We start from the raw sequence: 25,034 nt of genomic DNA on the forward strand, positions 1-25,034 counted from the left end.
ACAGTGAACTTTACATTGATTAAAACGTGACTTGAAACTAACTATAATATAAATAAATTTTACTTACCGACATATCTAAAGCTATAGGCGTCGTATCATGTAGTAGTACTACATCTATAACCTACAAATTCAAAATTAATAAAGGTCAACAACGCTTTTGTTTGGAAGATTAACTACAGTTTGTGATTGGCATGCATATAAATCAAAAAACTAATAAGTCGAATATAAAAGAGAGAGATCACTCAAATTTTAAAAGAGACTCATTAAAGTGTAGGTGATGCCTCATCGCCAGAAAATATGGAGGGAGATAAAAGACACAATAATTAATGCCAGGGAACATCTATATCATTTGGATGTAAAAAAACTACCCAAATAAAAATTGATGTTTTCATAAGGAAGCCATCGAACCACTTTTTGCCTTGCTGCTCTTACTTCTCGGCTAAGGCTTTCTTTTCGCTTTGACTTGCCTTTCTTATCTTTCAATCTGGACTTGCATTTGTTGCATATATGACTATTTCAGAGTGATTGCTGCTATCTGGCTCCCAAGTACACGATTGTTTAGGTGTGTGTTGGTGTGGAGTAACCCATATGTATTACTAATGTTTGCTTGAAAATACAAAAAAAATTATTTGTTTCATCTCGATTGAAATTACCACAAATCATCCTATTAATTATTTATGGTTTTACGATCTTTAATAATAAAACTTGAAATTTAATCTATTTGGATTTGAAAACTAAAAAGAATCTTTAACATTTTTTAATTCAAATGTTATAAAAGGTTTATCGTGTATATCTAATAAGGTTTTTACGATCGCGCGAAGCGCGAACAAATGTACTAGTAATTATTATACTCCATCCATTTCAATTTAAATAACACACTTTCCTTATTAGTCTGTTAAAAAAAGAATGACATATTTTTATATTTAGAAACAATTTAATTTTAAACTTTATCCTTAATGAGAAGTTTTTATAATCACACAAATATTATAACTCCACAAAGCTTTTGACCTTTAAACTTTAGTACCACATGTTTCAAATTTTTTTTATTTTAAATTTTGTGATAAGTCAAACTACATCGTATAAATTGAATTTAAAAATTATGTTCCCGATCATTAGTTAAAAATAGCATCAATTGGCCAAAAGTATAACGGGAGTGGAGGGAAAATATTGAACTTTTAACGGATGGCAATCACTCTGTGCTCCGTCGTCATCAGCGTTGCGAATGACTCCAAATATTTTTAAAAGAAAGCACAATGTGGCTCGCAGGGGTTCTATTCATCACACAAACAGCCCCACAGTGCAACTGTCTGCTTCTGGATTGTTAACCATGTCAGTGATTGCTCTTTTCACGGCGGCGACGAAGCTCGCCGGACTCCTAGTAGCGGTCACCGTTGCCGCCAATGCTTTTTCCTACTCCGTCTACCGGAAGAAGAACCTCAAGCAATTTCGCTCTCCCATAGACGACTCCGCCGATGTTCTTGCTCACTTCAATGTCAATCCCTCTGGTAATTGAACTCCTTTTAGCTTTTGAACCTAATCGAAAACTTTTCAATTAGCCTACTCTATCTGTTGTATTTTTATCGAAGTGTGCGATTGAACATGGAGTTTAAGATGCTATGGAAGGAATTTGGTTTATATATTAGTTCAACAGAGAAAATGTTATGTACAAGTTGAGCGAGTACGTTATTCCATTTTGGATGGTCAGTTGATATAAATTAACTTCGTCAGGAAGTTAAATGAACTTCACTTGGTCTAATCATTGTTGAAGCAGGATTTTATATTAGCTTATGCTTACTTAAAGTCTGGATAGAAAGGTGGATGGTCCCTTATCCCTGAAAAGAAAAAGAGGAAGGTTGATGAGCCTTACCTGAATATCCACCTTCCTAAAACTCTTATTCACCCTGCACTGGTATCCCCCATATTCTAGGGTTTCAATACGATTTTTGTGACCGATACATGCTGATAGTGTTCTTATGTGAAGTTAGATTAAGTTAGTATTCTGTGTGCTGTAACTAACATCACATCGGTATTCAATAATCCGTGGTTTCCCCATAGAATACTCGAGGGGTGTATTATATTATCATACAGTTTAATGCTGTAAATATGTTTCTCTTTTCAGTTATACAACTCTTGCTGCAGTTATATGGTTCATGCCTTCACATAGATGCATATGATAGTCCACAAGAAATTAACATAATTATCGAATATCTGTATATGTGTGAGTTTGTGGTTTGACCTCTCGGCAATACTATCTAGAAGGGGAGAAAGGATTCTTTTTTGGATTGGCTACAGCACCTGCACATGTTGAAGACAAGCTTGATGATGCTTGGCTCCAGTTTGCCGAAAATACTTCCTGCGACCGGTCAGAATCACATCAACACCCGCGCCCTCAACCAGCAGATGCTATTATGGCCTCTGCTACAGGTGATGGTGGATCTCAGCAAGCCCCCTTAACTCAGAGAGAAGCTACCAAGACAATAAAGAGGAAAAAGTCCCTTAAGATAGCCATCGAGGCACAAATAAGAGGATTTGAGAAGTACGTAGAAGTGGAAGAGCCAACTCCAACTGAGCAGTGTGATCATAATGTTGCTGCCTGGCATAACGTCCCACACCCGTAAGTTCTGTGGTTCGGCTTAGACATTCTTATTGAAGTCTCAGAAATTATGGGTGCATAGCATGCTGAACTCTAACTAAACTATACTCGTGAAGCTTTGCTCTCTGAACTTGTGAAGTCTCGATAACCTGATATTAAATATCAACAAACCCATTATCCACTTATTTGCTTTGACTTGTTGAATATTTGGGATTGTCTCAGGGAGGAAAGGCTAAGGTTTTGGTCTGATCCTGACACTGAACTGAAATTAGCTAAAGATACTGGTGTTCAGGTTTTTCGAATGGGAATAGATTGGTCCAGGATCATGCCTGAAGAGCCACTCAGTGGATTGAAAGAAACTGTAAGAACTTAACAATGAAATGCATTAGTCTACTTTTATATTGTTATTGTAATCTGTATGTTAACCATTCTTACAAATCGTATTGACTCCTTGATTTCTAAAGCTCACTTTAGCACATAAGTATAACCTACTTCTGTATCACTAGAGTCTAGAAGCATGCCGTTTTGGACGTTATGGAAATGGATTTGATGTAAACATCACCTGTGCTAAGTATCACCAATTTCAGGCTATTGTAAAATTTGTTTCCTCTGTTCCGAATTTCATATCAGCCTTTGTTTTGGTTTTCCAAAATTTATTTCCCCCTAAGAAGACCATATCTTCTACCCAAAGTAATATAACACCAGAATTTATGTGGACTTGCTGGTACTTTAATAATAGAGCCTCTCTTTTTCACTTATTCTAAATCTGGAGTGAGAGGTAGCCCTCACGTGTTCTCCCACCTTACACTAAAGAATATACTTTTTGATTTTTATCTTTTTCATTTTTGGTGTCAAGGCAAAATCAGGAATTATATTTTCATATTCTTTTGGGGAGGGGGATTGGGAGTATGAAGTTCACGTGGTTAAAGTAATGTGGTGAATATGCTTTACATACTCCTAAGACATATTAAGTTACTTGATATATCCTATAGGTCAATTTTGCGGCATTGGAGCGATATAAATGGATCATTAATAGGGTCCGATCCTATGGGATGAAGGTCATGCTGACATTGTTTCATCACTCTCTACCACCGTGGGCAGGAGAATATGGGGGATGGAAATTGGAAAAGACAGTTGACTATTTCATGGAGTTTACCAGGTTTGGTTACTGTATGAATTAATTCTTCAGGGTTAGGCTCATATACAACAACAACAACAACAACAACATACCCATTGTAATCCCACAAGTGAGTTTTGGGGAGGGTGGAGTGTACGCAGACCTTACCCCTCCCTTGTGTGAGGTAGATAGGCCGTGGGATCAGGCTCATATATATATATATCAGATAATTACCCCATCATGTAGCTTAAATTATAGGTACTTGATACTTGTTCTTTACTCCTATATCCTTAGTCTGCCAATCAACTATCTAAATATGATGTACAATTTGGTAGCAATTATGGACAATCACATGTAACACACTTCGTCAACCAGCATAATTATGCAGTTCATGTTGTAATGGGCTTGCAAGTGATACTCTCCTGTTACTAATGGGTATGTGCTCCATTGTTACAGGCTTGTTGTTGACTCTGTTGCAGATATAGTGGACTATTGGGTCACTTTTAATGAGCCTCATGTCTTTTGTATGCTCACTTACTGTGCTGGTGCCTGGCCTGGTGGTAATCCTGATATGCTGGAGGTTGCTACTTCTGCTTTACCTACTGGTGTCTTCAATCAGGCCATGAACTGGATAGCAATTGCGCATTCAAAGGCATACGATTATATCCATGAAAAGAGGTATCCAGCTACTCCATGTACTTCTCTTTCTCTTTTCACTCCATGGTACAATGAGATCTTCATTTCCCCATCATGTTTAAAGGCATTTCAGTGACTTCAAGTTTGTTATTTGATTTATTTTATTTCTACTGTTTTAGAGTTTGTTGTTAGTATTATTTTTTTCTTCCGGAGAGGAATTATTGTGAGATTGGACTGATCCAAAAAAAAAATAAATTTTTATTGTGAGATTGGCAAGATGTTATTGAGATGTGTACTACACCACTACATTAAAGAGCTCCATATACCCAGAGGCAGATCCAGGCTTCAAGAGGATTAGTGAGCCTACACTACCTTTAACATAGACGCAATCTGATTACATGGAATTTGATGGTGATAGCAACTGTAGTTAGTTGATACTATCAGTATCATACGTAACGATAAGACCAAGGATGTGATTCAAGATCATAGAGGGATAGTATAGCATATAGGGATTAGACTTCGAAGAAAGAAAGATACAACAACAACAACAACAACAACCCAGTATTATCCCACGTGTGAGATCTGGGGAGGGTAGTGTGTACGCAGGACCTTACCCCTACCCGAGGAGTAGAGAGGCTGTTTCCGAAAGACCCTCGGCACAAGGAGATGAAAAGGAGGCAATGGAACAATAACAACCACATACGTCAGGAAGACAGTGCCAGCAATCTAAGAATCAGAAAAATAAATGGAAAAGGCAGTATCGATAATCAGAACAATGGAAAGGTACTAGGCAATCAGAGAAAGAAAGATAAGAAACTTTTTTTGTTTTTGGGAATTTTATAACCAGTATCAAATTTGATCTAATCTTATTTTGTAAGAAAATAATCCTACATCTATTAAATGCAATTTGAATTTAATTTATCAGGTAATAACTAGATATTACTTTGTATTTTATCTTTATTTGGTGATACTAGATGTTAATCCAAAAATTTTACTCTAAATTTTCTCTTCTAGTATTTGAAAAATAAATCACGCATAAATCTCTTAAGTTAAATATATATGCTAAATTGTGAAACTAGTTACTAAGTATATGTATATAGATTAATAAAATGTCAATTACTGTCTAAAGAAGAGAAAGTTCAAAGAGAAAATAATTCTTTAGAACCAATTGAAGCAAACTCAATCAATATTCCCACTCTTCTAGGAGATAAATTTTTATTTAGAGAATAGGACTTCACCTAACTTTTAACCTACTAGTTTCTAGACAAGTGCGTTGCATGTGTATTCCGAGTTATTTTTTATAAGATTTTGAATAATCACATGAGATTACTGAAACATGCTTTTGAGTAACAAATAAACCAAACGGCTTTTTGTGGCCGATGAAATTAACAATTAGATATTAATATTAATAAAACTCAATAAATAAGGTAGAATAAGATTAATCCTCCAATTAGGAAAACACAGAGAAAATAAGGGTAAACGGTTTACAAAGAAGAGAGAGAAAAGATAAATACATTGCTTGGAGTAAGAAAGGGTGCCACACTACCTCTCTATAGATCAAGATTATATATATATATATATATATATATATATATATATGTATATACAAGACAGTGAAGTGTCCAATACCAATATACTCTCAATAATCTTGAAGTACATTCCTATACAAAAACTTTCTTAGGCCAAAAGATGTTGTCAATATGATCAAACTTGTAAGTTGGTTAAGGAAATAATGGCTTTGGCTCCCTAGCAGTAGGCCTTGCATATTTTGTTCCTTTATGGCCTTAGAATAAATGGCATGCATCAATACATACTACTCCTAATAAACACTAATGATACTAATGTTACCAAACGACTTTTTATGACACTAAAAAATATTGGCAAAGAAAGCTTAAAACCCTACACCAGAAAAGGAAAAATGAAAGTTCATGGAATAAGTATTGAGGGAATTTAATACATATGTGCAAAAATCTGTTGTGAAAGGAAAAAAGCGAAATTTAATGGCAAATACATGAAGTTAAACACTAACCAAACGTGAAGCTTTGTATCTTCAGATATAGGGTAAACTTCTGCCCTTTTATATATATATATATATATATATATATATATATATATATATATAATATATACATACACACACACAAATATGTAAACTTATCCCTAGAAAAAATAGAGTAAATTACCAGTACGAATTAGACTATTATCTGAAGAGCCAGACCACGAAAGTTCTTAATGACCAAAACACCTTATTGGGAGTTGTTAAAGAAATACTCAGCCCTTTCATACTCTCTTAAACAAATGCAACTACCAAACAAATTAAGACTTAAGAGTGCTACATGCTATATGATATACTACTTGTTATGTATTAGTGAAAGCAACATTATATATTTTAGGCAAAATACATAAGTTACCCCCTAAACTATTGACCAAATCCCTGTTACACACTTTTTACGGACGAAAATTATCTTAACACACTCAACCTTTCTAAAGTGTGCCTAAGACACCACTTTTTGCAGGTGGCATGCACATGTTTTACACTTAAAAGAGGCGAGTGAATATAAACATTTTGGGCCAGAACTACGCCACATGTCTAGCCTTTTTTATTTTCTTATTTCCCATTGTTTTTTACACCATTTTACCCACCCCCTTCCACATTTCATTCTCTTAGTCTAAAAAGAAGAAATAGGAAAGAAATCAGCCATTAACATTCTCCGGTCTTCATTAACGCCACCATACAAACACCACTACAGAACTTTACACTCCAACTCTTTCATCTTCAAAACTCTGTTTTTGTCTCAACACTAAACCACTATCACGCCATCTCCCACCCTAGAATCCTTCACCCCCAATCCCTAAATTGAATCCCTAGTCCTGACACACTAAAATGGGAGTCTAGTAGAGGTCAGGTTTTCGTTTGTGGCTCCGCAGCTCTGGCCTTAATTGTTTTCCGGCCGAAATCCATCACCAATTCTCAATATTTGCTCTGCAAATCTAAAGAAATCTTCTGTCTCTACAGTATATATACACAAGATCTCAAGCTAGGGTAATTACAAAAACTCAATTAAAAGCTGGAAAAATGATCAATGATAGTGAAGGTTTGGCAGATCTCCAATTAAAAATTTCCGATGTTCTCTTTAGTTCGAGCGAAAAAAATTCAGCTAGTTTTCTTCTCTATTTTCTGGTGGCCGGGTTTTTGACTGGTCTATGGTAATTTATGTTTAGTTATGGAAGAACGACGTGGAATTTAATGGTGGTTATGGAGGTTTAACATGGTAGAAATAAAAAGATTTTAGTTTGGTTTGCGGTGAAGAAAGATAAGGTAGGTGGAGAAGTAAGAGAAAAGATGAGGGACAAAATATAACAATAAAAAGTAACTGAGAATAGCCGCAGCACGTGGCATTTTTAACTAAGTATTTTATTTTTTCTTGAGTTATGACACATGTCACGACTTTATTGGTGCGTGATATCACACATATGTTAAAAGAATGGTCAACAAAAAAGTGGTGTGTCTTAGGCACACTTTAGAAGGGTTGAGTGTGTAAGATAATTTTCATCCGTAAAAAGTGTGTGACAGGGATTTGGTCCATAGTTTAGGGGGTAACTTATGTATTTTGCCTATATTTTAAACTCTAACCTTTGATCATGAAACATCTTCGTGAACACGTGGAGGGAATAAACCAATTACAGGAGGAGGAATGTCACAACCCGAAATCCCCACCGTTGGGCCGTGATGGCGCCTAACGTCCACTTGCTGGGCAAGCCAACATTAGTACACAATTACTCATTTTAAAACCAATTTGGAAGCAGTTTAATAAGAAATAAAGCTGTAGAAAATAGATATAATAACTCCAAACGTTGACTAATCAAATCTCGGAATCTGGTGTCACAAGTACATGAGCATACTAGGAGTGCTACAACCAAATGTCTGAATGAAAATACAACCGTTTGAAACAAAATAAACAGTAAAACCAGATAAGGAAGGGGACTTCAGGGGCTGCGATCGCCGTGCAGCTATACCTGAAGTCTCCATGAAAAGTTAATCCGAGCCAGCTTCCACTAGCTGTTGCTGTGACCAACATCAGAATCTGCACAATAAGTGCAGATGTGTAGCATGAGTACAACCGCCCCCATGTACTCTGTAAGTGCCGAGCCTAACCTCAACGAAGTAGTGACGAGGCTATAACAAGACACTCACTATAAACTGCGTGAATATAAGTGAAATAATAGCAAAAATAGAGGAAAAACAAGAATTTAACATAAAACCGATACTGAAAACACATAACAGAGGGCCCCAGAATAACACATATGCTCAACTCCTCAATTCAACACGGATACAGTAACAACAGTTAAACACAATAAAATATAACTTCTTCGTTACTGCACGCAACCCTATCCACAAATATGTATACATAACATGTCTTTTCCGTTGCGGCGCGCAGCCCGATCCAAAATACATATATACACATACCGTTGCGGCGTGCAACCCGATCCCAAGCAATTATACCAATATCCGTTGCGGCGTGCAACCCGATCCCACACAATAATACCAATAACCGTTGCGGCGTGCAACTCGATCCCACACAATAATAATATACATGTACAACTACAACCAACTACGACGCTTCTCAAATAAAATGCAATAAGAGAGTTACCTAATTAAAGACATTAAGCAGAATAAAAGTGGCTATCTAACAACACACAAAGTCACAAGGCAAGTAAAGGCAGTCAATAAATAAAGGCACGGATACATGAAATAATTAGCAATTAAGGCATCTAATGGATAAAGGCATGAATTTAACAAATAAAGGCAAGTAACAATTAAAGCATTTAACAAGTAATAACATGGATTAAATGAAGCATGAAATAATTAAAAACAATAAATAAATATCCCAACCCGCATGCTTAACCTTGCATATACATCGTCCCCACACATAAATCAAATAGCAAATAATCCAATCAAGTCCTAATTCCTTCAAGTCAAGGTTAACCACGACACTTACCTCTTCCCGCAACCAAATTAATGATCCACCACGACTTTTCCTTTAGAATTAGCCTCCAAACCAATCAAATTTAGCCAAATATAGTCCAAATAATTCAAAATAAGCTTTAGAAACTACCCTCGAGCGAAAAAGATTCAATCTTTAAAGAAATTGGAAAAAGTCAACAAAAGTCAACCCCGATCCCGCTTGGTTAAAATCAAAGATCCGGACCAAAATCCGATTACCCATTCACCCCATAGCCCGGTATGTGATTTGTTTCGAAATCCGACCTCTATTTGAGTTCTAAATCTCAATTTTACGAAATTCCTAAATTCTACCCAAATCCCTAATTTCTACTATGAAAATCCTAGATTTGATGTTAAAAACTCATGAAAAGTAATGCGGAATTGATAGAAAATGAATCAGAGTTGCTTACCAATGAATTTGGGAAGAAATGGTTCTTTAAAAATCGCCACTGGAGTGTTTGAGGTTGAGAAATGGTGTAAAATGAGCTAAGTCTCATTTTTTCCCTCTTTTACCCACCTGCAGGTATCGCATTTGCGAACTCTTATTCGCAATTGCGATGCCCGCAAATGCGACACACTGATTGCAAATATCAGGCCCAGCAAAGTCGCAAATGCGACATGTTATTCGCAAATGCAAACTGCCCCCATCGCAATTGCGAAGCTCACTCCCAAGACACTTTGTCGCAAATGCGATTCTGATATCGCAAATGCGGTCTCAGCTTGGTTCGCAATTGAGAACTATTCTTCGCAAAAGCGAAATTCCAGCCCTCCTGCCCTTTTCGCAAATGCAATCGTGTGACCGCAAAAGCGAGCCTGACCTCGTAATTGTAAGATCTGCAACATGCACCAGCAACTGAAATGCACCAGCAGTTGCTTAATGACCCAAACTCTTCCGTAACACACCCGAAACTCATCCGAGCCCCTCGGATTGCAAACTAAACATGCACACAAGTGTAATAACATTTGACAAACTTGCTAGCTACATCAAATCATCAAAATAACATTAATCAATCATTAAAACTCAAGAATTTTCAACTTAAAACTCATTTTCACAATTTTTCGAAATGCGCTCGGGTCACCCCGGACCCCAACCAAACGTGCGTACAAGTCCAAAAACATCATACGAACCTACTGGAATCGTCAAAACACCGATCCGAGGTCGTTTACGAAAAATGTTGACCGTGGTCAAATCAAGTCCCATTTTAAGCCTAAAAGCACTTTTTCTTCAAACTTTTACTTAAAAACTTTCCGGAGAACGACACGGACCAAGCACGAAAATCAAGAAACATCAAATGGAGCTAATAGAGGTCTCGGAACACGGAAGGCTAGTACTCAAAATGACCTATCGGGTCGTCACAAAGAAGCTAATGCTCAAGTGCAATTAACCTTTGATCCTGCTTACAGTTCATGTCTATCTGGGTAAAGAGTTCCTTATTTAAGCCTAAATTTATGACCTCATCTCGTCGCCCATCTTCAAGACCCCATTTTATCTGCTTCATATGTTACACACAGAACATCAATCTAGCCTTGTATGGCGGCTTAATTTAACAGAAAATTACATAATCAAAAAGAAAATTAAAGAAGTAATCGATCTAGATTCATTCATTTACATTCAACTGAATGCATATACTCACGATTTTCAGTTCAAGAACCTTAATACTCCAGTAAGCTAGAACGCTTGAAGGGTACTCTTTTGCTTTTGTTTTGCATCTCATTCTCATAGCAAGTACCAGCCAGGTAGTAAGGATTGTGAACCGTATGGATACCATTTTAATATATTCTCATTCTTCATGAAGGGAGTATGAAAGGTTGGAGTAGCAAATATTGAGACGTTAAGTTTCTTTACAATATGAAATATGAAGGAGTAGATAGAATAGTAATAATTGAGATATTTATTCCAACAATAAGTCTTTTGCAATAAAGGAATAGAAATGAGTGGAGTAGTAATAATTGAGACATTTAATCGTACAATAAGTCTTTTACAATAAGGAATAGGAATGGGTGGGCTAGTAATATTTGAAATATTTATTCTTACAATAAGATAAAATAAATAGAAAGAAGGGGAAAAAGCCAAAAATGGATAAAATTTAGAATGTAGAGAAGATCAAAGGGTGTAAAAGTTGGCCATATGAAGGGGTATTACGTTTGTCTTTATTCCAATTAATCTTTTTCATTTATTTTTATGAGAATATGTATTTACTTCTTTGTACAAAAATTTTTTTGAAGTAATATTTGACTGAAAGGTAAATTTGTAAAAACTTTTGACTTAGGGGTGTTCCCACTTTTAGTATATGATATGGTATGATATGACATGGTGATTGCATGAAGTGAGAGGAAGAAGGGGAGTACTGTATTTAGTACAACATCTCATCATACATCATATCATCATGAGAAGAAGAAACACCAACATCTTTTCCTTTTGTCACTTCCTGACCAAAAGGACAAGAGTGGGTTGCTCTAGTGGTGAGCACCCTCCACTTCCAACCAAGAGGTTGTGAGTTCGAGTCACCCTAAGAGCAAGGTGGGGAGTTCTTGGAGGGAGGGAGCCGGGGGTCTATCGGAAACAACCTCTCTACCCTAGGGTAAGGGTAAGGTCTGCGTACACACTACCCTCCCCATACCCCACTAGTGGAATTATACTGAGTTGTTGTTCCTGACCAAAAGAACAATTGTTTTTGGCAATGCACCACAGTTTTTTGCAGTGTATCACAACACTCTTTATCAGCCTGGGTGCCCCAAGGTAAGTATATTCGAGTTGCAGCGATATTATACATGGCCCGAGAGGAGCATGGGTGCACGTGAACCCATACCCCTCATGTGGATCCGTCACTACATATACCAGTCATGAGCTATCTCCCATACCTAGGAGGCAGTAGCTTCTGGGATAAAGCTAAGTCAATATGATATGCGAGCAAGCATGGAGGCTGAACCATAATGTCGTGGTGAAGGAGGTCTACTGTAATAATACGGAATTAGTAACTGGTGAAATATCAAACTACACAAAATTTTAGTGAATATTCAAGCCATCAGCGTGGTTGATCAAACAAGTACCTAAGGCTTTGCACAAACTTCATTCTTCCCCGGCTAGCTTGCAACAAGTCCTGGTGTAAGCATTGACATGGCTATAACATCCAAATGGCAGTGTAGGACAGACAACATATTTGCCAAAATGCATACTGCACAGGCCATGGACAGTAATTTCAATAAAAGAAATAGGCCCACCTAAAGTTCATCAATAAAAAGTTAAAATCTTAAAAAGATGAGTGTCTTTAAGCGACTATATATAATGAAAATTACAGTTTAGCAAATAGTTATTCCATTTAGTGCAATGACAGTTCTACTACAATTTATTCACAACAATCGAAATGAAAAAAAAAAACAGAAACAAATACATGCTGAGCCTTTGAAAAGTGAACATTGTGCTAAAAGTGAATATGATGTACAAGAGCGTTTGGCAGGAGTCTTGTGTTTGAGACGTGAACTACTCAAGTGTTGGTGCAACTTCAGTTCAAATTTTAGGGATGTCTTTAGGTGATTTATTTTTGTGATAGAGAAGTCTGCTACTAAGTCCTCAATTTGAAGGAAAGTGACATTTTTGTTACAAATATGGAACAGGGTTCTTTCTGGTATTTCCAGGCATAAAAGTAACATGTTCTTGACAAATAGATCCTAAACGTTTTAGCAAATGGATAGAAAGGTTGCACATACTATCTGGAAAGCAATATTGTCCTACTTCAAATTAATAGCTCATTGCAGGCCATTCCGGTCCATAACTTCCAAATGGAAACCATAGAGAAACTTGAAATTTTTTGAATACCTAAAGTTGCAAAGACATGCTTTGTTAAGCTGTAGTATTGCTTCTTCATTTATTCCTTTGTACTTCATCAGGAAATTGAGTCCTATTTCAGCACAGTTGAACTTAGGTTTAGCAGCATGCAGCCCTTGTGCATGTGATCATTTGGAACATTTTAATTTAATACTACTGTGCATTCTATCTTGATTTTCTTTTGCCCTCCATCAGTCTTGATTTCGTTTGTTTGTTCTTGACTTATGTTACTCAGCAAACCAGCGAGTGCCATTGTTGGAGTAGCTCACCATGTCTCATTTATGCGTCCATATGGACTATTTGACATCGCTGCCGTTTCACTTGCCAATTCTTTGACTCATTTTGCTTTTCTGGATAGTATTTCCGACAAGATGGATTACATTGGAATCAATTACTATGGACAGGTATTGGAGTGTTTGGACAAAGTTCAAATGGAAAAACTCTTGTTGCCTCATTTTCTTGACATTAAACTCTGTGCTTCTTTGACTTGAGCAGGAAGTCATTTGTGGTGCAGGGTTGAAACTAGTGGAGAAAGATGAGTACAGTGAATCTGGGCGTGGAGTCTATCCTGATGGCTTGTTCCGTGTGTTGCTCCAATTTAATGAAAGATACAAACATCTTAATCTTCCCTTTGTAATCACTGAAAATGGTGTTTCTGATGAAACGGACTTGATTAGAAAACCATACTTGTTGGAACATCTGCTTTCAACTTACGCAGCCATGATAATGGTTTTGACTCTTTGGACTTCATATCTTAATATATTCCAAGACTTCACCAACTTTATTTGATTGGTAATGTGGACTTGCTTCTTTTTACTAATTCAGGGTGTTCGTGTGCTTGGGTACTTGTTTTGGACTATCTCTGATAACTGGGAATGGGCGGATGGGTATGGTCCCAAGTTTGGACTTGTAGCAGTTGATCGTGCCAATAATCTTGCTCGGATTTCACGTCCTTCATACAATTTGTTTTCAAAGGTAACCCTTCTTTCTGATATCTCCTCGTATTCTTCTTGATAATTTTGCTGACGTCATGATTTTCAGATTGTAGCATCTGGCAAAATAATGCGGGAAGACAGGGAACGTGTGTGGGGTGAGCTCCAAACCGCCGCTAACGAGGGAAAAAAGAGACCATTCTATCGATCAGTGAATAAATATGGCTTAATGTATGCAGGTAATACAGAAAAGTCAAGTCTACTTTTGGCCTGAAACAGGTTCCAGACAATTCAAGATTTTAATCAAAATTTTGATCTATACCTCCTTGGAAATCTAAATAAAAGGCATAATTGAGCCAAATTTTAGATCTAGAGTAGACATACTGCAATTTTGAATCTAAAAGAAGCTACGTCATGATGGATTCCTCCAGATGCTAATTTGGTGCCACTGCTCGGTAGTTCCATTTGTCTGTTTATCTAGCCATAAATAACTTTCATATGAGGGATTTCTGATGTTTTACACTTGCTGGATAGCATTCTACAAGACAAATGGCTTTACTCATGCTAATGATCTGTTCGTTTCTCAGGAGGCCTCGATGAGCCCATATGGCGACCTTATGTAAAAAGAGATTGGCGGTTTGGGTACTATAAGATGCAAGGTTTGCAGGATCCGTTGAGCCGTTTTGCACGATGTCTTCTGCATCCTTTCTCACTCAAAAAGAAGGCAGAGACAGAGAGAGAGAGTGATACATTTACTCTTGAGCCTCTCATGGCAAATATCTAGTTACTACTGCATCAGATTGTTTAAAAAATTCTCCTTGAGAATCCTTAACCGGATGCTATAGTAAGGTATGCCTGTCAGCAATGGCCCCGCCTTATTTCCCTGATGGATGAATATTATTTTTCCATTGAACGCCTTATTTCCCTGATGGATGAATATTATTTTTCCATTGAACGCCTTATTTCCCTGATGGATGAATATTATTTTTCCATTGAATGCCTTTTTTCCCTGATGTGATGATTAGGAGATAAATAAGATCATGCAGAATGCTATTATTTCTGTAGTATATTTTAGTGCTATATATAATTAGTTTCTTATTAAGCTTCTGTTAATATTTATTTACTTAGGAATCTAAATTTAGATGGAGGGTATTGTTCTTTATCTAGGGTTTTGTGAAGCCTCTGAACTTCAACTCTGGTTTTAGTTTTTTATTTTACTGCTTTGCGCGTGTACCTTTATCAATAATATAATAACTTCTTAAGAACAACATAACTAATATTCAAAATAGTTTTGCATTATAAAATAAAAATTAACAAAAAATTGCTGAGTTCTTGAAAACAATAAATGTTAATCATGTCTGGTGTATGAATCCACTTTAGTAATTTTTCCTCCGGTTTGTTTCAGTATTTACTTACGGTATAAACAATATTTGGGAGTAGTCTTTCTTTTTGTAGTGTTTGTGCAAATTCTAGTTTTAGGCCGTGCGCTTTGCTTGTGTACCTATATTAATGACTATACAATTAAAAAAAATATTTTTTATTCGCCCGCCAAATAAATTTATTTTCTTTCTCCCTCCCGATAGTTCTTACACCACAAGAAACTATAGGATTTCTTTATTATTCAAGTATTCAACTGAAAGTTTTTGGGTAGCTTCTTTCATTAAACTTTTTTTTTCGGATGTTTGATGTGAATAATATAACATGTCCAAAAGAATGAAATTTAAACTTTTTTTCATGAGTATATGTTATTTATTTGATGCATTGTGCATATAGGAACGCTAATGTGCATTAACCCTTTATCAATTCACTTTATTTTGTTAATTGTTTGTTTTTTTTCTTTGTAAATAAAAGAGTGTACAAATTCTTTTTCTTTTCAAAATAGTTGATATATTTTTCAAAATCTTGTCTTTACTTATAAATTATCATCATATAATAATTTGGTGCCTGTTATTTTATATTTTATTTAAAAGCAATCATTTCACCATAGTGCATGTCATTCCATATAATATATTATTTTATGTAAGTGTGAACTTATGCAAAAGACACAAACATATTTAAATGATATTGTTGTAATTTTTCAAAATCATGTGTAGTAAATATTTAAATGTTATAATTATATCAAATAAGAATTCAATTCCTAAAGCGTTAAAGAAATTGATTTGATATTTGACTTAACTTTTATGTTTGCAGAATCATTAGTGTTATAAATTCCTGCCAACCATTATATCTCTCCCTCTACCTCTCCCTCTGTTAAATTGTTAAGTATATATTTTCCAAGTTATTTATTCTAATTATTGAGTGTAGTTTTTAAACCTTATACAAAAAAAAACAGTAAATAGAAAATATATTGTTTGAGTAGGAAGTAGTTCAAATATAATATGAAGATGCATTATAGGTAATATATAGTCAAAGGTAATATGGAATTAATACAGTTACTTTACATTGTTTAAATAAAAATATAATTTACATAAGGCGTTTGAAATATTTATTTATTTAAAAGTCCTAAATATTTAGACTTCCTACATAGTTTAATAAGTAAGAATTTAATTTTATTAATTTCAAAGTTTGAGCAACCTATGCTAAGTGTGTCAAATAGTAAATCTTATTATGTCATATGTTGATTATAGAAAAGAATGGCTTAAACGGAAGAAAGATACTTGCGATGAATAATTATTCTTATTAAATGATTCGTGAATAAGGTAAGTAAAAACGTATAATGTTGAATAGTGGGTCATGGACTAAAAGCGTGGTTTAATTAGTTTCGTGCTTTTAATATAGTATATGGATATAGATTATATTTCTACAAGTATGAGCACCGGGCTTGATATCTTTTGAAGGACCTACGGATGAGTTGGAACATGCATCTGACTATATCAATAAAATTAAGAGTAGACTGTAGTAAGATGTCAAGGCAGTCAATCTTGCATAACTAGGCTTTGGATCTTAAAATATTTCAATCTTACGCTACGCGCGTTGCGCTTGTACTTCGTATCATGAGTACTCTTTTCGTTTCAGTTTATGTGAATCTATTTCATTTTTAGTCCGTTCAAAAAAGAATGACCCCTTGCTAAATTTAGAAGTAATTTAGCTTAAACTCTCAATTCTACCTTCAACGAGAAGCTTTTATAGCCACACAAATATTATGACTTGTGTAAGACAACAAATTTTAAAAGTCTCATTTTTTCTTAAACTCCGTATCCAGTCAAATTGGTTAACATATGGAGTAATATTTTTTGAAATAAATGACGTAAATATTATTAAAAATATGTCTGACATAAAAATAAAAATTAAAGGAAAGTGAAAGTTCTTAAAATTGATCAATATTGACTCTGTTTAGCTAATTTTGTAACCAAAAAAAATATTTCCCCACATAAATCCTCATATGCTTATTAAAATTTTGATCCATGAGTTTTATATTTGATTTAGAAACCCTAACAGAGTAAACACAATGTATTAACTTGTAGTATTAACACTAGATATGTATAGGGATTTTTTCGTTACTATACACTATTTGAAACTTTATTACCAAAAATGTCCACGTTTAGTTAATTACCCGACCTAAATAAGTTTTATCTACAAAATATATACATTTCACCTTAAAAGGCTCTCAATCCATTATTAATGCCTTCAATCGAGGGATTTAGTTACACCTTTTTTCTTTTTCTTTTTCTCCTCCTCTTTCCTTATTTTTCTTCCGCCTTAATATACGGTAACCATGGAAGCTATTTTTCTCCACCCAACTCTCTAAGTGTTATCCATTCTGATGAATAGCATGATGATCAAATTTTCCTTCCATACATTCTGGGTTAAAAATATTTGTCTTCTGAAAAATATGCTTGTCTTTCTCTTTATTTTCAGTCTCCATCGTGTTATTTTATTTTTAAAAAGCATAGTCATGTTTGAATGAATACGTTGACTAATCAGTTCATATATGAAATATAAAAGCAACTTTCAGTTCATTAAAAGGACTTCCAATGGGTAAGTGTAACTACAGTCAAATTGCTCATTCTATTAGAGGTGAATTTTGCTAGTCAATAATTTCAAATGTTAAAATTTTCCCCCAGAAAAAGTGTATGTAATACAGTAGAATTTGGGATGGATTTTAACAAGATCTAAAAGAGAACTTCTACTGAATCTAAACTTCATTGCATATTTATATTCAAACTAAACACAAAATCTCTATCTCTAATAACAATATATGGTACATCAACATACAAATTAAAAATTTATCTACAACTTTCATACATTATTTCTACCAAATTATATACAACTACAATATCATACCAGCTAAATACAATTTTTATACAATATGTCTTTTGTATATTTTGTATCTGATTTATACATAGTAAAAATAAATTTCATACAACTAATTATATATTATAAAACTTATCTATAACTTATCTACAACTTTCATACATTATTTCTATCCAGTTATATACAACTACAATATCATACCAATTAAATACAATTTTTATACAAATTTTATATAATATGTCTTTTGTATATTTTGTATCTGATTTATACATAGTAAAAATAAATTTCATACAACTAATTATATATTATACAACTTATCTACAACTTTCATACATTATTTTTACCCAGTTATATACAACTACAATATCATACAACTTAAATACAATTTTTATACAATATTGTTCAACTTTCATACAATATTTAAATAAATAAAAAAATATATAAACAACATAATATAATTTTTCTACAATTATGCTACAACTTTACTACGAAGAAGAAGAAGAAGTTACTACAATTTCATAAGTATAATGTATGTCATGTCTCCTCCTCCTCCTCTTCTTCTTCTTCTTCTTCTTCTTCTTCTTCTTCTTCGAATTCGACGAGTTTCAATCTGAAATTCAGCCAAAATCAAGTCTAATCTTCACCAAAACACCCTCAAAATTGAGATATAAACGCCAAACAATATTCCCAATTGTTTGCAACAACACCCAATCCAAACAAATAACGGTTTTCGAAAACCCAAATTTGAATTCAAAGCTTCAAGGCTTTTTAATGGCTGTCAATGGTGGCGAGTCAAACACCTTCAAAATTTATTGATTGACTATTTTAATTTGAACACCAATTGTGCAACACCTTCAACTCTACATTGCTGAAATTTCAATAAGCATGGAATTACTGCTCTCTTTCCCTTTGCTCTACATTACTGGAATTAGGGATTGAGAGATAGAGAGACGTAGAGAGAGAGAGACGGAGAGAGAGAGCGCAGGAGGGAGAGAAAATAAGGATGGAAAATAATTGATTCCTAATATAAAGAGATACTCATTTAATTCCTAAAGTATATATAATTGGTAAATTTGTATATAATATGTAATTAAATTGAAACTTGAATAGGGAGGATAATAAAGTTTCAAATAGTGTATAGGAATTAAAAATTCCATAGGTATATGCCCGTGCAGAGCCCGGGTCCAACATAAAAGTCAAAGTACCATATTCTAAGTTTGCCTCAAACCGTAAAATTAAAGAACAAAAATTCAAGCAGTTAGTTTCCAAGTGCTATTGATAAAGATAAACCGATGGATGATATTGGAGACAACAATAATTTGGGATAAAATGAGCATTTGTTTCTCAATCTGACTAAATAAGAAACAAAACGATAGAGAGTAACACACCAACAAAAATTCACACAATTGTTTTAGCGATATGCATATACAAATTGATAATAATAATAATAATAATAATAATAATAATAGGAAATAAATGTATCACACCATCTTGTGCCGTAGAAATACAAAAAATCGTTCTATTTGTGCAGAGGCAAAAATGTGAAAAGCTATAGCATTCACTTTCCATAAAAGGAACAAGTGTTTGCAAACAAAATCATTTAACTAATGAAAAACGTCACAATGTGTCTCTTATGTCCCCCTAAACTTCATCGGATTAAATTTTCTTCACACAAGCATTTCAGATTTTTTTCTTAAAAATAACTCAGTTGAGCCACCAATCTTTGAATCGAAGTATCAAGCACAACCTACAAATAAACCAAGAATAGCATACTCAGTAGATGGAAAGCAATTTATCCTACAATATAGTTATCATGGCTAACCTTTAAAAGGAATCGGGAGGACCCAAATGACAAAGAAACAAAAGGAAAGAGACATATATATGGTCATAATTATGAAAATAGGTGCAGATAAAACTTATGAATATTTATATAGCACTGGATGAGACAATAGAAGATTGATCTTCACACATGTCAACATGTACCATTTACCAAAATTTACTTAGAAACAGAATCAAGCACTCAGAAGATCCATGCTTTTCCAAGAAAATAAAAATTTTAAAATTCCTCCTTCCCATGGCCTTACAAATAAAACTTTTAAATTCTCAGAAGAGCTTAGTTTCTCATTTGAAGTATAGCTTACATCTTAAGTCCAAAGTTATCAACAAACAAATCAAGTATTGTCATACACATTTTTATACATAATATAGATAAAAACAAAATTTAAAAATTAATAAGTTAGTCAAAAGTTCTTCTTAATGTGTAACTCTCCCTGAGCCCTCATTTGGCTCGATCAGGAAGTTTCTGAATTCTATTAACTTATTTTTGTTTATGGCTTTTGTTCTTGCTCAGAAGGCCCTGAGCAGTCTTTACCCCAAAGTACAAATGTAGGCATTCAACTCTTTCTTGAAGAGTCATACCTAATTTCCATCAAAAACTTTATAAAGAACTCTGGTTGTTACCTATCATAATATTGTAGGAAGACAACTTACATTTATTACTTTTAGAAAAAGCTCCACCAACGTGTTATTTTAACTTGATCACAACATATCAATTGATTCACAAAAAGTTAGTACATCTTTGTGCATGAGCAATTGAAATACAGAAAGTGATGATATTAATCTCCGAATAAAAACCTTGAAACTTTATTGACTGACCGGGGATTTTAGTTCATATAGACCAGGCACGCATTTCCATCATTGCACACCTAAAAATTTAGAATGGATTAGAAAGAAAAATCAGCAAGTAGAGAACTGAATGATTTTTAATAACAATAGTTACTAAAAATAGTTCTTGCATTTAAATGAATATTAACATTTTCTTGTTAGTTGCAGGAATTCACCCCAAAGGGAGAATCGTGTTCATAGGGAAAGCACAAGAACTGTGACTTCCATCATGCTTTTTCCACATGAACTTACAGATGCATTCCATATAATTGCCACCACTGTAACTGTCAATCGTCCACTTTGCCAAATTTTATGACCTCTGCAATATTTTCCTCAAAATTCTTTGGAAAATGTTTCAGTTGAATTAAAAAGTATCATAGGAAGATATCCTGGTTGATATCTTTTGGAGAAAGATCTCAGTTGATGAGTCTTATGTTTGGCATATTATTTGACTCTAAGATCTATTTCAAATGGATTAAGAACATATTTTATTCTTCCCACTTATTATTCTCCTCTTTAACTATTCTTAACTACTCTAATATTTTACTGATAAGTTATTCCTTTTTTTGTAATTCGGATAGCGGATTAGTATTATACGACGTGCCAAAGAAAAGAAAGGAAAAGCGAAATATGTCAATACTTGTGCTTTCAATTACATCTGAAATGAATTAAACAAATTCTACTATAAGATGGTTGCTCGAAGTTAACAGGTTGATCTATTGATATATATTTGCTTTAAGTCAGAATATCATTTTCTGGTACTAGTAGTGAAACATTTTAAGCATATGCAATCTGAATGCGGACACGGCATAATAGAATCCTTCTTCAAAGGCATTCCTGATGTTGCTCCTACTGCAGCTGGTCAGCCATATCTAGCTTTCATGATGTTTTATTGATTATTTTTCGATGCTTTTTAAGCTTTTATTGTTCAGCTAGTCACAATGAAGTTTCTTGCAAAACAATCATGTCGTGAGTGTTTTATAGTCTCACGACCTTCTACACAGTCTTCCTGCTACCTTAGCTGACCAGAGCTAATGTATGTTAGTACATTAAAGGTGCAAGCTGAAAATACCCCCCTCTCATTTATTTTTTCCGATAAACTATAAAGTGATTCAAAAACTAATTACCAAGTTATCACCTTTATAATCTTAAATTCACATACTCCATATCGATTATATTGACAACGAAAGCACATTATGCAACTCCTGAAAATATTTTAATAGTTGAAATACCAAATAAAGGAAGTAAAGTAAAAAGTTGTCATTTCGGATCAAGGGATCAACTTCAAACCTCATTCAAGAGGATGTTTGAAGATAAAATAAAAGAGAAATAATGGAAAAGAAAAAACTCGGTCAGGGAAAGAACGGGACTATAAGAGCATAGATGAGGAACCAATGCGCAAAGCAGTTGGGCAATGTCGACAAATCTAAAAAAGGGGGTTATACATCAGAATTTCAATGAGCGATTATCAAACATTTCACCAGTTATATACCTCAAAATAAATCAAAATTTCAAAGCGGTTACACCTCAAAATTAGCAAAGAATCGACCTTTAACTAATTAATATAATAAATAAAGAAAACACATGAGAATACAGAAACACTTTTAAAATAGCAATTTACCGGCAAGAATCAAGCTGAACGTTTTCTTTGATCGGCACAGATATTGCAGTAGCACACAACTTTATCCCAAATTGTGAAACACAGTTGCATTCGAAATCTGATTCCATCTCAATTCATTAAACCACCTATATCAAGAGCACAATCTGTCACCAATTCCACCACCTTGAGTCGAATTACGATCTTCTATTTTATTTATTTAACAAGAGAAGCAGTCCAAATGCTTGAACAATTCCCTTTGTAGTAGTCTACGCTTAAAATGTGGAAAGAACTGAAAAGAAATAAACTTATTGGCACATACCTCGTCTACTCATCTCTGTCTTCAACTATGGGTAAGAAGGATTAACCACTGGGCTACCGCAGTGGTATAACAAAAATTAGAAAAAGATAGAAGCTCAAATGATAGACACCGGACAAAGTAAAAAAGTGAAAGAAAGCTAGTTGGAGGACTAAGCTATAGAGAATTCTAGATGAAGAATATTAGGAAGGACACGTGTTTTTTGACTTATGAGCAATAAAAATTCAAGCTAAATCAGATGAAATTACAGATATACCCTTGGTCGACCATGTTTCAAAAACTTTTCACTTTCCTTTACACGTCGTTTTAAGAAATAACTTTAAAAGGTAATTAGTTGCATATAGTAAGCATGCAAATCAAATAAGATGGAACAACAAAGAGGATCATTGCAATTATAAAAGAGATTTTTTCTTATCTATACTACTTTTAAAACTTATAGTTGCGACCCAAAATTTCACCTTAGATCGTAATGGCACCTAGTCCCTAGAACTAGGTAAGCCTAGCACATGTTGACTTATTAATATATTTAAACCATTAAATATAAACCAGTAAATGACATACATAGCTAAAACGATCATAGTTATACATTTTTCCAAAACTGATAGTACGGAGTCAAAAGCTCTACTGAGAGTGCACTAGAAATCACTAAATATAACACTGTTTGGAATTAAAGTAAACAATAATAAGAATCAATAGAAGGTGACTCTGAGGCCTGCAAGCGGACATGCAATTATACCTTGAAGTATCCACAACAACTCTGACAAAATAGCTCGCTAATGCGCAGCTTGCTCTGAGGTACCTGAATCTACACAAAAATGTACAGAAGTATAGTATGAGTACACCACAATCGGTACCCAGTAAGTATCAAGACTAACCTCGATAGAGTAGTGACGAGGTCAAGTCAAGACACTCACTAGTCAAATAACCTGTACGGAATATCAATATAAAGCTAACAACGGAAAAAGTAAAGTAAATAAATGGCAATGAAGGGTAATCATGTGATAAAACAACAAAAATAGTCAAAGCACAAATAAAATACAAGTGAAAGCAATTAAGGGAAAACAACGATAGTTCTAATCATCAAACCGTCCTGACACAAGATTTACAACAAAAATCACCCCGAGGTACCACACCTCATAATCACAAATCACGAGTCTCAAATCATGAATCATATACACGTGGCACCTCGTGCCCACTTTATCAGTCACAACCGCGCGGACAACTCATGTGTTGCACAGATAACTCCCGTGCCAATATCACAATCTGTCTGGCATGGTCACATACTCAATATAACAATCTGCCCAACATGGACACTGTTACGACCCAGCCTAGTGCCGCGATGGATAACCGACACTAAGTGCCGATCATCACTAAACCTACTGATAATTTACTAATCATGAATATAACTGATAAACTGAACAAACATAAGCATAATTGATAAGAACTGTACAATCTGGAAAGCCGACAAGGCTAACACAAGCTGATATATAAACACACTAACTGCACATGTGCATATCTACAGACCTCTGAATTGAGCAAGTACTCGACGGAACATGGCCCCGTCATATCCAAACTAGCTGACTGTACACCTACCAAAAGATAAGCAATTCCGGGAGTAAACAAAATGACTTTAACAGCTGGTGGATAGCCTTTTCATGTGGCTCAAGCGCTGATCTATCTCTACTTGCGCGACATGAAACGCAATATCCCGGAAAGGATATGAGTATGATATGTACAAAGTATGTAGGATGGAAAGCATATGTAAAGCATAATAAAGTATGATTGTAAGCTCGAAATCTGAATATAAGCTGAAAGCTAAACAAGAGTTTGAACTAGCAACTGATTTGGAATTGAACCGAAGTTTAAACTGAAACTAAACAAGTATCTGAACTGGTACATGTCTGGTGTTATGGGCTATTTTCCCCCAACCAGGTAACTATACAACTGAACTAGCCTCATGTATAGTCATGCAATTCAAACTGTAGCTATATACGCGTACATAACATGCATGATTGGCGTTATGTGATATATTTCCTCAGTAGGTAAATATATAGTCAATAGACCCGACTGGTTTTATGGTATATATCCCTC

At 34.5% G+C, this 25,034-nt stretch overlaps 1 protein-coding gene and 1 long non-coding RNA gene across 5 annotated transcripts; one reads left to right on the forward strand and one right to left on the reverse strand.

Annotated features, from left to right (window-relative positions):
* The first annotated feature begins 1,174 nt into the window (after positions 1–1,174).
* On the forward strand, positions 1,175–15,211 carry LOC104112233 (beta-glucosidase-like SFR2, chloroplastic). Of its 2 annotated transcripts, none has more exons than XM_009622098.4 (10): positions 1,175–1,505; positions 2,260–2,614; positions 2,816–2,954; positions 3,586–3,752; positions 4,167–4,388; positions 13,413–13,581; positions 13,673–13,906; positions 14,003–14,152; positions 14,219–14,348; positions 14,697–15,211. In XM_009622098.4, exons 1-10 carry the CDS (start codon positions 1,223–1,225, stop codon positions 14,891–14,893), a joined length of 2,046 nt encoding a protein of 681 aa, XP_009620393.1. In that variant the 5' UTR covers positions 1,175–1,222; the 3' UTR covers positions 14,894–15,211. The 2 variants fall into 2 exon arrangements, with proteins under 2 accessions (XP_009620393.1, XP_009620392.1); XM_009622097.4 differs by having other exon boundaries at positions 1,176–1,505; positions 2,257–2,614.
* A 3,503-nt stretch (positions 15,212–18,714) lies between these two features.
* LOC104112232 (uncharacterized) lies at positions 18,715–23,136 on the reverse strand. 3 transcript variants are annotated; one of them, XR_011410890.1, is made up of 4 exons: positions 22,947–23,116; positions 22,649–22,773; positions 21,019–21,068; positions 18,715–18,973 (listed from the first exon to the last, which is right to left on the reverse strand). It is a non-coding gene; the product is annotated as an uncharacterized lncRNA (long non-coding RNA). The 3 variants fall into 3 exon arrangements; XR_689930.4 differs by lacking the exon at positions 18,715–18,973 and adding an exon at positions 19,788–20,110; XR_689929.4 differs by lacking the exon at positions 18,715–18,973 and having other exon boundaries at positions 19,788–21,068; positions 22,947–23,136.
* Between the last annotated feature and the right edge of the window lie 1,898 nt (positions 23,137–25,034).

This window comes from Nicotiana tomentosiformis, chromosome 9 (assembly GCF_000390325.3).
Source record: "Nicotiana tomentosiformis chromosome 9, ASM39032v3, whole genome shotgun sequence".
Lineage (NCBI taxonomy): Eukaryota > Viridiplantae > Streptophyta > Magnoliopsida > Solanales > Solanaceae > Nicotiana > Nicotiana tomentosiformis.